The 12832-nt window shown below is 39.0% G+C and overlaps 1 protein-coding gene across 1 annotated transcript in view; it reads left to right on the top strand.

Annotated features, from left to right (window-relative positions):
* PKHD1 (PKHD1 ciliary IPT domain containing fibrocystin/polyductin) overlaps nucleotides 1-12832 on the top strand; it is a 429330-nt gene that overhangs the window by 203396 nt on the left and 213102 nt on the right. The window contains exons 46-47 of the mRNA XM_024121891.1: nucleotides 4360-4495; nucleotides 7255-7501. Of these exons, the coding sequence (XP_023977659.1) occupies nucleotides 4360-4495; nucleotides 7255-7501 (383 nt within the window). The remainder of the gene's footprint in view (nucleotides 1-4359; nucleotides 4496-7254; nucleotides 7502-12832) is intronic.

Here is a 12832-nt window from a genome sequence, read left to right as displayed (position 1 = left end):
CCCATCCCCTGAAATTCACATTGCATATTAACACTTTAAAGTCTTCGCAAATTTCTAGAGTTAAAAACAAACAAGAAAAATATCTATGAATCTTTAGTTAACACAACATTGCTCAGATTTATTTGGGAACCACTTTATTGCTGTATAAAACTGTGTTAATTGATTTTTTTTAAAAAAGGAGGATGCCAAACCTCTCTGTGGTTGTGGAAATCTGATTTTAGCCTCTTTCTTTCAAACCTGCCATTTCTTTAGGAATTAAAATTTTCAGAGAATTTGGCTTAACTATTCTTAGACCTTCCACCCACGTATAATTGGTGACACACAATTATCAGTGAGTCTTTTTAAATTTATTTTTATTAAAAAAATTTTTTTAACATCTTTATTGGAGTATAATTGCTTTACAATGTTGTGTTAGTTTCTGCTATCAGTGAGTCTTATTCTAAAACAAACACTAGTTTCTGGAAGAAAACTAAGTTTTCTCTGGAAGAAAAAAAGGATTTTTTTTTCCTTTAGCCATATTTGTGTATGCCTCATACCCAACATTACCTTCTTACTGAGATGGGTAGAATAATTTTCAATGAGGATGGCTTTATTATGCAAGAGAAAGAGGTGCACTAACCATCACTATACATGCTAGTTTGGTTGTGTGGTTTTGTTTGTTGTGCGGTCCTAGCCTTCCATCTAATTAGCACCCCTTTTCACACTCTTCAAGATGTCCTGATTTGGATGTAAATTATGGTCATCCTACTTTTGGAAGTAACTGTTGGATGGTTGCCTTTTTGTTGTTATTGTAATTAATTCAAGCAGATGATACTACTTAAAAAAAAAGTCTTATTCAGACAGATGCTGTTGGGGATGCTTCATTCTTTCTCCTATTTGTCTCAGGGTTACTCCTCATCTTCACTTGTGGATTTCTCTTCCCCAGTTTAGACCTTTCATCTTTTTGTTTGTCCAAATTCTATCGTAGGGCCCCTTCTTCTCTCCATATACTTGCTCTCCCTGGGAGAAATCTCATTTTCTCTAGTGGTTTCAGTTACCATCCACATGCTGATGTCTCCCACATATTTGCATTTATTTCCACCATCTTATTTCGTGCTTTCAATTTGCAATCGTTTTCTATGTTTCTTTTTTTCTACTTTCGGAACTTGATTTGTCCTGCATTGAATAATATCTTTTTTATATTTACTCATTCGAACGTTATTCATTCTGTTATGATTGTTCACGTTGGACTTAAAACTTGTGACACACCTGCTCATCTTCACAAAGTCTTAATTACATCTGCACTTAATTACATGAGCCATGCAAGGACCTTAAACTTCTCTCACTTCTTTCTTCACCCTCCCTTCTAATACATTACTTTTCTCTAGTATTGTCCCACCTTTTAAAACAAATTGTTTCATGGAACTATAACGTTTATGGGGAAAAGTGCACAAATCACAAGTGAAGAGCTCAATGAATTTTTATAAAGCAAAAACCACGTGCATACCACCCAGATCTAGAAATAGCACATCACCAATTCCTCTGAAACCCCTTCATGCCTGCTCCCAGTTAACCCAACCCCCAGCCCCCAAGCCAAAGGAGAACCATTATTAAACTTCTCAGACATAGGTTAATTTCAAATCTGTTTTTGAGCTTTATATAAATGGAATCATAAATCGTGTAACTCTTCTGTGCCTGGCTTCTTTTTTTTTTTTTTTTTTTTTTTTTCCGGTATGCGGGCCTCTCACTGCTGTGGCCTCTCCCGCTGCAGAGCACAGGCTCCGGACGCGCAGGCTCAGCGGCCACGGCTCAGCGGCCCAGCCGCAACGCGGCATGTGGGATCTTCCCGGACCGGGGCACTAACCCATGTCCCCTGCATCAGCAGCCGGACTCTCAACCACTGCGCCACCAGGGAAGCCCTGTGCCTGGCCTCTCTGGCATAACATTATGTCTATGAGATTCATCCATGTTTTTATATGTTGCAATCATTTATTCTTCCCATTGTTATGTAGTATTCCATTTTATGGACTCTATCACAATTTTTAAAAGCTGTGTTGCTGTTGATGCACATTTGCTTGTTTCCAGTTTTAGGTTATTACAGAGAAAGATGTTATGAACAATCTTCTATATGTCTCTTGGTGTTCACAAGCATGCATTTCTGTTGAACATGTGCCAGATTGTAAAATTGCTGGCTCAGAGTATATCCCTTCAGCTTTAGTGGCCGATGCCAAATGACAAAGAACAATTACAAGTATTTAAACTTGCACCAGCAGTGTGAGGAAAGGGTTTCATAGCTAGGTCTTGGAATTTCTCTTGACCAACATTCTGGAGATTTTCTTCATGTCTCTGTAGTATTGGAACTCTTGCTCCTGATTCTCCTGTCTCCCTCCTTTCTGATTTAATTCTCATTTTATTAGCCTGCAGTAACTTTCTTAACTAACTGGGGGTCTATGGAAGTTAAAGATTTTGACCTACAAATGGAGACCCCCTTCTTGGAAGGTTGTGGCTATAGACTACTAGGTTGGAGTTCATTTTGCCTTGACATTTGAAGGCAATTCTTCATTGTCTCCTAGCTTCTAGTCTTGAGGTTAAAGAGTTTTTAGATACTCTGTGCAAACCATTATATATATATAGGATGGATAAACAGCAAGGTCTTACTGTATAGCACAGAGAACTATATTCAATATCCTGTGATAAACCATAATGGAAAATAATGTAAAAAACCATATATATATACTGAATCACTTTGCAAAAAGAAATGAGTTTTTAGATACGCTGATTCTAGGTCTTTTATATGTAACCTATTAGTTTTTCCTCTTTGGAGATTTTTAGGGTCTCGCCCTTGTCCCTGGTATTTTGCAATTTCAATATGGTGTACCTTGCTGTGTGGCTTTTTCTTCTAACCACTGTATTAGGCTCTGGGCCGGACTTTTCACTGTGGAAAATCATATCCTTTCCTTCTGGGAAGTTTTCTTCACTTATTTCTTTGATACTTATCTCCTATGTATTTTCCTTTTTCTTGAAATTATTATTATTCGGATATTGGCTCTCTAAATTACTTATCTAATCTTCTTAATTTTCTCTCTGACTTCCCACTGCCCCACTGCCTTTTTATCCTACTTTCTAAGTTATTGCATTTTTTTCTATTGAATTTATTATTACTGCTCTCCTGTTTTTGTTCTTTTTTTCTTTTCTGAAAAATTCCTTTTTAGGCTTCTTCTTGTTTCGTGCACATGATATTCTTATTTCTCTGATGTTATTAATGATAGTTTTTAAGTTTTCTTCTGATTTCTATACGGGCTTTGTCTCCACTGGGTTTCTTTTCTTCTGTTTGTTTCTTTTTATCACTGTCTTCCATGCTGGAGACCCTTGACAATTTCTGGTGATGCTCAGACAATTATCTTTAGCAGTGGAACAGTGAAGCACTAACAGCTTGATTAGATGGAGTCTGTTGAAGAGATTTTGTGGAAAATCCTGGAGGCAGTTTTTGTTTCTTTTTAGACTTTTTACTATTTATTTTTATATTAACATACAGTAAAAATGGACTTTTTTGATGTACAGTTCTATAAATTTTAACATATGTGTAGATTTCTGTAACTACCAACACCACAATCAAGATACAGAATAGTTGCATCAGCCTGAAAAAACCTCCCTCTGACTCCGTTTCTGTAGCCACATCCTCTTCTCATGTCTAACCCCTCGGAGGTCACTAATGTATTCTCCGTCACTATAGTTTTTTCTTTTCAACAATCATATAAATGGAATAAGATAGTATGTAACCTTTTGAGACTGGCTTCTTTCGTTCCCAAATCCTTTGGTATTTATCTAACTTGTATTTTATTCCTTGTTATTGTGGGGCAGTATTCCACTATAGGGATCTACCACAGGTTTACCTACTCATTTGTTGAAGGACATTTGAGTTGTTTCCAGATTTGGTGATTGACTACAAGAAAACTGTTTTAACCATTTGTGTAAGGGTTTTGTATGAACATAAGTTTTCATTTCTCTAAGGTAAACACTTAGGAGTTGAGTTGTTAGGTCAATGTTAAGAGTATGTTTAATTTTGTAAGAAAATGCCAAACTATTTTCCAAAGTGGTTGTACCATTTTGCATTTCCACCAGCAATGTATGAGAGGTTCATTTATTTCTTTTCCTCATCAGCACTTGGTACGGTCACTATTTTTTCATTTAGCCATCTAACAGGTGTGTAGCATATTTCATTGTGATCCTTTGTCATATATTTGATTCGTAAATATTCTTCCCAGGCTGTAGTTTGTCTTTTTACTCACTTAATTGTTTTTATTCATGTATTAAAATTGTATTTCATGTGGCCAGTCCCCTTATTTTTCTTCCCTTTTCTTCCTCCCTTCTAAATCACAGGGAAGCCTGTGTATGTCAGCTGGGATCAAAACTCCCAAAAGGTGGGAACTGACAGTGTCTAACACAACCTTTGTGAATTTTGATCTCATTGACTGTGTGGCCATCAGGACCTGTTCAGGCTGTTCCCGAGGACAGGGTAAGTTGAGTAGATAAGATAGATAGTGAATAAGGCGGGTACTCATATAAATGTGACAAATAGTGGCAAAAGCCATTGTGATTCATTGTTTCTTTTAGTTATAAGATTGCATTAATTGAAACTGCTGCTCAAATCTCCTAAAAGAAATACTAGAGGAGGCCAGGTGCTCCCAATGTGGCTCCTGCAGCTCCCCAGTCTTTCCCTATATGGTGCCTATCACACTCTATGACTTTGGTGCCATGTCTCTGCTGGACTCTGAGCTTCATAAAGGCAGGGATCACATCTTTCTCTCTCTCTCTTTTTTATTGAAGTATAGTTGATTTACAGTTAGTTTCAGGTGTACAACATAGTGATTCAATATTTTTATGGATTATACTCCATTTAAAGTTATTATGAAATATTGGCTATATTCCATGTGCTCTACAATATATCCGTGTAGCTTATTTATTTTATACATAGTAGTTTGTCCATCTTGAGCCCCTCCCCCATCTTGCACCACCCTAGCCACCAGTTTGTTCCCTATATCTGATCATATCTCTTTTGCTCAGAGTTTTATCATTAGTAACTAGTAGCCTGATGCCTAGTAGGTTCATTGATTAAAGCAATGAATGGAACTGGATGGATAGACATATGGATATAAACTAACACACATGCAAGCTTTCCTGAAAGAGCCAGAGTTCAGATACTTTATGTTTGCAACAGCCCAAGACTTGTTGTATGCACCACAGGAATTCTTGTCCACTTGTTAACCACATCTCAGATGCAGTGAGAAATACCTTGGAGAACTCATGGGCCAAGGTGCAAAGAAGCAGAGAGCAATCTAGTTGATTTGATCATTGTAAACAGACAAACCAAGTGATTCAAGTAAATATGCTCTTGTGGTTTGAATCACCAATTTAGATAATTGTTTGTTTTTTTAATTAAATGAATAATCAGCAAGTTTCCACTGTGCTTTTTTCCGCCCCCCACCCACCCACCATAGGCAGAGCCAAATATTGTTTTGATTTGGGTGGCATCTGAGATTAAGATTGTAGAAATAATAATAGGAATAAAAAATGCCTTATGGCAATCACTTCAAATCATGATTCCTAAGTCATTTAATAGCTTCACTGTTTCATATCATTCATAAGACACTGAAAAAAAAGCACACTGCTTCTTATGAGCTCTAATCTCTTCCCACTGGATGGTCTTGGCAAAGCCATCTCTTTCATTTGTTTAAAAATTGTCTAGTCCAGGTTCTGTTTAAGGAACTGGGCAGTACAGAGAGGAAAAACACATAGTTCTTGTCTTCCAGCATCTCTCCATCTAGGCACAAAATTAAATGTCTAAGCCAGTGATTGTAATAGTGTGATGAGTCCAGTACTAGAGCATTGAGCAAGGTCAGTGAGGGGAGCAAGGAAAGGGGTCAGGTAAGATTTCATCACAGAATGCCTTGAGCAGGGTTTAGAAAGGTGAAGAGAAGTTTGCAAGGAGGAATAGGCAGAGAAAAGTTCCTATGTATTAGAAACAGCATATGCAAAAAAATTCCAAAGAGCAAGTTATGATTGGGGAATTGCAAAGAAATCCAATATAACTGAATTGTAGAGCTGCTTGTGGTATTAGATGAACTACAGAAGTTGCCAGAGGTGGAATCGTGGCATCTTGAATGTGTGACAGTTCAGTAAATGGACTCTACTGGGATGAGAATGAAAGCATTAGGGCCTCTCTTTGTATCAATATTTTATTTAAAAATTTTCCTTTTTTGGTGTATTTTATAAGGTGTATAATACCTTATAATATGGTAGCATATATACTAAGAGATGTGTACTGATTTTTAAATTTTAATGACAGGAAGGTGAGTATTAGAAGACCACTGCCATCGTTTCTTCCTGGGCAATTGGACTGGCAGCAGAATCACAATGAATCACATGGAGGTGGTACGAGGGAAACCCTGCTAAGAAGTGTAGCCCTAGAGCTAATATTTGAAAACTGTGTTACTCTTACTATTTACCCACGTGATTGATTGAATATTGCTTTTGAGGGTAAATGTTTAAAGTATAAATCTCATAAAAAGTGGGGTTAGGTTTGCCATAGAAGAACTAGAGCAGAAAGATGGAGAGACTAACCCACAGCACTTTTAGCATTTAATAATTAGTCAATTAATGTTCTGTGTCATCATTTCCCACTAGACCACAATTTCTCACCCTTGGCACTATGGCACTTGGGGTTGGATAACTTTTTTTTTGGCTGCACAGAGCAGCATGGGGGATCTTAGTTCCCCGACCAGGGATAGAACCCGCGCCCCCTGCAGTGGAAGCACGGAGACTTAACCACTGGACCACCAGGGAAGTCCCTGGATAACTTTTTGTTGTGGGGACTGTCCTGTGCTTTATAGAATGTTTAGCCTCATCCTTGCCTCTACCAGATGCTCGTAGCACTGCCATCCACCCAGTTGTGACAGCCAAAGATGATTGCAAATGGTGCAAAATGTCCCCTGGAGGGCAAACCACCCCTGGCTGAGAATCATTGCCCTAGAATACAGGCTGCATGAGGGCAATGCCACTACTGTTCTTGTTTCCCTCTCTCTCCAGTACATAGCACAGAGCCTGGCATATAGTCAACACCTAGGATTTATTTTTTTTTTCTTGAATAAATGAGTGGATTGTAAAACTGTATAAATATGCAATTTAAAATACTGAAAATATGCCAGTGACTTCAGTTACCATTTGTGTTCATATTCTTTGGTGTCATTGAATCACAGTCTTTCTTCCAATTTATAGGTGGATTTACTGTCAAGACCAACCAGTTGAAGTTTACGAACTCTCCAAACTTGGTAGCATTTCCATTTCCTCATGCAGCAATTTTGGAAGACTTGGATGGGTCTCTGTCAGGGAAAAATAGAAGTCAAGTTCTTGCTTCTATGGAAACCCTTCCAGCTTCTTGTTTGGTCAAGGCCAGCTTCAGTCAGCTTGTCCATGGAAGTGTCTGTGAGGAAAATGTTCTCTTTCATCGTATGTCTATTGGTTTGTAAGTTGAATGAACTCTACATTTTGGCTTGTCAATGCACATGCATATATCATCCATGCTGTTGATATTTGTAGAAGCGAAATTGTTTTCCAGAATCTTTTGGAAGTCTTTAGTTCTACACAAGTGACGTGGGGATAATTTTGATAGCTGCCAGATCATAAGTTTATGGTAGTTTTAGACTGATTCAAATGGCAGCTAACTTTCAGTAACAATGGACCAGGTCTCATAGCCCTTGACCTCTTATTGGCATTTTGAGCTAATAGCTTCCTCTTGAAAAGACTTGCAACCAACAGAGAATTTGAAATATATTTAAATTAAGAGGATTATTAAAAATTCCAGTAATGTCCATTCTCATTTATGTACACCTACTCCCCCTGAGCTCTTTTTAAGTGTTCAGTAGGCTCCAGGGAAGCAATTGCTGATGCCTCCCTATTACTTGCAAAGTTGCTTCACCCCAGTTCATTTTCCTTGTTAATTTCATGAGCTATTGGATTTGTACAATACATTTCCTATTAATATTGGAGCAAGGACTCCTTGGTTATGCTACTCAAACTACCATTAAGTCAGCAGCTGGGCTGTTTATAATGCATAATAGGATTGCTTCTGCCCTCTTTAATTTCCAGGTAAAGATTGCTGAGTGTCTAGGGTTCTATCTTTTACCTATTTCAAATGCATTATATACATTTAGCCACACTTCTTTCCTTTTGTTTTGTGTCCTGACTGCATGAATATTAAGCCAAGTGCTTCAGCCAGATCATGCTGGCATCTTATTTAAACAGGTAAACTCCAGAGAGTGAGCCTATATGGTCAGGATTGCACTAAATCTGCATTCTGAATGCATATGGCATCAGTATCTTGACATTCTGTTTTAGACACCTTAGTAGTATAATACCCTGCTAGCATTGAATCATCTGAAAATGCTCCACTTTTGCTTTCCAAACTGTTTATTATTCTATCTAATGTTAATGGACCCAACTCCAGCGAGTAAAATAACAATGTGGAGGGATATATTTTCATTTCTAATCATTTTGATTATGCAGAGCATGCCTTTTCTTTTCATTCTTGGGAATGCATCCTGATTTTTTATCATTTTAGTGATTTTAACAAAGATGTTTTTAATGAGCATTTTGAGCTTTATTAAAGTTAGCGATTTATTTCTTATATGCGTTTTTTCCAAATGAGGAAAATTAAAATAGATTTATGTAGTTAAAAAGAGCATTCTGTGCTTGCATGATATTGATTTCTCTGTGTTGTTGATATTCCGTTTTTATGCCTTACTTGGAGACCTACTGGGAGACTGTGTCTTAGAGAGGCGTTTAGTGGCATTAGAAGGCTCCGCAGGTGTAATCCTTCTGAACATCTGCTCTTGGAGATCTTTAGGACAGGATAATTAGGTGCTTACCTAGGCAGCAGGTCATGATCCCAGCACTCAGGGACTGACAAGGTCAAAAAGATAATAATCCTGATACTGTATTCTAAGTAGATTCGAAAGACTACTAGGGTGAAAAACTTGCCTTGGTTTGTTTGTAATTTTTTTGGTTTTAAAATAGAAAACCTCGTGTCCCAGAAACCCCTTCAGTCTTGAGAAAACCAGGATGGTTGGTCACCCTACTCCCTAGGCTTCTATTTAAACATTTTCAGGTTGATTCACAGGTCTGCGGGCAAGTGCTCAATGACCCCAAATTCGCCCCAGGGGAGTCTTAGCACACTCCCAATTATGAGTCTCTTAGCCTTCATGTCCTCATCTCTAGGGTAAGGTGGTTGGGTTAGATGATCTTGAAGGCCTCGCTAGTCAGAGTGCATCAGTGTGACCTGGGATTAGACTTGGGAATCTCAGACTCACTGCAGACGTTCTGAGTCAGGACCCACAGGGGATTGTGTTCAAGTTTTAGAAGCACTGCCCTAAGGTCTTTCTAACTTGAGCTTTCCAGGATTCTATCCTCGGCTATTTGTGTTCAGTGACTTGATCTCTGTCCCAGAGCATTATAACCTCATTAGGAACATGTCAGAGCTAATGAGCAATTTGAATTCTGCGTAGATACAAACTTTGCTGCATTTCATGGAGAAAGGATTAATTTGTTGTGCTATTTGCCCTGGAGCACGCACCCTAAGAGTTGATTTACAAAGATCTCACGGTCCCGACCATCTTTTGGGGTTGCGTGTTGATGGAGATCTGATGTGGCACAAGGACCCTGCCCTCTTCCCTTTCAACTCTTAGCCTCCTCCTGCCTCCCTCAGCCCAGGTCCCCAGAGGGCAAGGCGTGAGGGCTGCACAGCTGTTTAATGGGGCACCTCTGGCCCCTAACCAGCAACCGAGTACTTGGAGTGTGATCTCTTCCTTGGAGGCCCCTTCTGGTTCATGTTCACTATAAGTTCCTTGTTTGACATTGGCGACCTTCCCTCACTACCTTTTCCAAGAGTGATGGGTGCTTACATTGTGGCATTTCCCGGTTTGTAGCTTCCTCTGACTTGACCTTGCAGTTGGGTTGACTGAGGCTTAAAAATGTTTGAAGTTGGTAATAATGTTTGATATTTAGGTGAAGGAAAGATTCCCACCCTCTACAAAGCAGAGTCTAGTTTCTGTTTTGTTAAAATGATGACACGCTTGGTTTGGGTGAGTTCTCTCTCACCTGCCAGTTCCAAAAACGTGCTTTCTTTAGGGGCCACAAGTACTCAGCATAGCGTTCCTTTCCTGGCTTCCAATCTCGTTCTCCCAACCCCATCCTTCCTGATAAGACTGGAAAGCATTAGCCCTATCAGTGTAAGTCAGGACCTCATTTCAGAAAAATGTCAGGAACGTTTCCTATAGAGACCTCATAATGGCAACATGCCTCACATAGTTCCTGGATTTACTGATCCCACATTTCTTATGTATAGAGATAAATTAACCTGGAACAAGGATCATCTCACCAGTGGATTTCTGTGTGCTCCTTCTAGACCTCCTTTGTAAGTTCTCCCTGCCCCTTAAATGCTAGTGTTCCTTAGGGTTCTGTGAGAAGATTTCCTCTCACGTCATGCTCTTCCCAAGTGATCTGGATTATTCCACAGCCTCAGTTAACAGTCACTGTTGATTCTGTATTTTTTTCCTCCAGTCTACATTGCTTTATTGAATTCCAGATCCATTTATCCAACTGCCCTTAGAATCTGCCCTGCCCAGTACTGAAGTCACTTGCCACGGGTGGCTACTGAACACGTGAAATGTGGCTCGTCCAAATGGAGATGCGCCATAAGTGTAAACTATACACCTTATTTCTAAGACTCTGTATGAAAAAAAAGAATGTAAGAGAGCTCAACAATTTGTTTATACTGCTTATGCTGAAATGATAAGTTTTGAATATGTTGGGTTAAATATATTATTAAAATTAATTTCACCTGTTTCTTTTAAATTTTTCAATGTGGCTACAATAAAATTTAAGATTCTATCTGTGGCCTGCATTTATGGCTTGTATTATATTACCATTGAGCAGCTACGCTTTCAGTATTTCCACTAGAGTATTCAACAGCCATCTCAAACTCAACTTGTCAAAACTGAACTTATGGTCTTTATTCCTTGGACCTATCCCTCCCTCAGTGTTCAGAATCTCTGGGTGTTCAGACAAATGATTCAGTTATCTAATCCAGAGATGGGAGTCATCCTTGACTCATCTTCTTACTTATTCCTCACAGAAATCACCTACCAAGTCCAGCCCATTTCATCTCCTAAAAAATCCTTCCTGAGTTTTTCTACTTTTCTCCTTCCCAGCTACTCTAGTCCAGGTTGACACTGCCTCCCACCTGTATAACCACAACAACCTCTTAGCTTGCCACCTTGCTGTGATGCCATTCTTAAACTTTTTGAGGCTTTGTAGAGCAGATCTGGTCTTGCCATCCATGCATTTCTTTGTAGAAACTTTGTCAAGGTTTCCCAGTGCCTCCCGATGAAAGCCTGCAATTTATACTGTCTTGTGGGCACTTCATGACCTGCTCCTGTTTGTACTTCTAGCACCATTTCTCAATGCTCTGCCCTCCCTTCTCTGCATTTTATGCCTCAGCCATACTCAACTTCTTTGTGCTTTTCAGCCAATAAGGCTCAGCTTCCACGAACTCAGCATGAAGGTGGTTTTCTCTGGTAAGCTTCCCCAAGCTTTCTGTACAGCTTTTGTATCCCTGCTGTGTGCTGGCTCTCTATACTTGCTCTAACCAATACTCATAGCTCCTACATAGCTTTATAAGTTGCCCCTCCCTCCTCATACATGGTAAGTAGGGCAAGGATAGGGTTTTCTGTTTGTTTGTATTATGGTGCCCAGTACCATGTTGAACATATAGTGACTCAATAAAATTAGTATTGAATAAATGAATATCATTTAAGAAATTGTGGACTCCCCCAAATCTTCCTGTAGTGTCCTTATTGTCCATTTCTCTCTTAGGACATATTTATAAGGAATCCACAGCCCTTAACTTTTCTTTAGAAGATCCAGGATTAAAATACTATCCACAGTCTTTGTTTTTAAAATTCCTAGAAACATCAAATACTTAAGAATATCCTTTCATAATGTCTTCTGGGTTTTTGCTTGCCCGGGGCTGTCAGTTGATCAGATGATTTATTTTAACAGCTGATTTCTTCTCCACTCTGCCCCACCCCACCCACCGAATCAGCAGTTTGCGTACATTTGCAATCCTTTTCTTTTCCTGGTGGTATAGATGCATAGAATTGTGACGGGGAGAATGAGAATGAACTTTCACAATTACCATCTGGGAATTATTTGTTTTTTGGTTTAGAGCACTCTACAGCTCCTTCAGTTGACATAGATTTATTCAAATAGCAGTAAATCAAGCCTTGATCTGTCTTCCAATTATGTACTGAATTGAATGTGGGGGAAATTAAAAGAGTTTACAAGATCTTGTAGGTTGGCCAACCAGTCCTTCTGAGTTTTAATAGGAAGTACATAAAAGAAAGTCAAGATATATGCATATGTTTGAAATTATTTTTCAAAGGCTGAAGAATAGAGAGGTAATTAAGAATCATTTGTGGGCATAAATCATAGCCCTCCCTCCCTCCACCACTTCCTAGGTATGTTCCTAGACAAGTTACTTCACCTCTTTCTGCTTCAGTTCTCCTATCAGTAAAATGAGCCAAATGGTACTTAACTCACAGGGTCGTTGTCTGGCATGTAGTAAGTGCTCAGTAAATGTTGTCTTTCAAAAGTCTCTACATTTATGAATGGTCTGATGAACCTAGGGGCAGGACAGGAATAAAGACGCAGACGTAGAGAATGGACTTGAGGACACGGGAAGGGGGAAGGGTAAGCTGAGATGAAGTGAGAGAGTAGCATTGACATATATACACTACCA

This window comes from Physeter macrocephalus, chromosome 18 (assembly GCF_002837175.3).
Source record: "Physeter macrocephalus isolate SW-GA chromosome 18, ASM283717v5, whole genome shotgun sequence".
NCBI classification, from domain to species: Eukaryota; Metazoa; Chordata; class Mammalia; order Artiodactyla; family Physeteridae; genus Physeter; species Physeter macrocephalus.
This window is presented reverse-complemented; position numbering and strand designations above follow the sequence as displayed.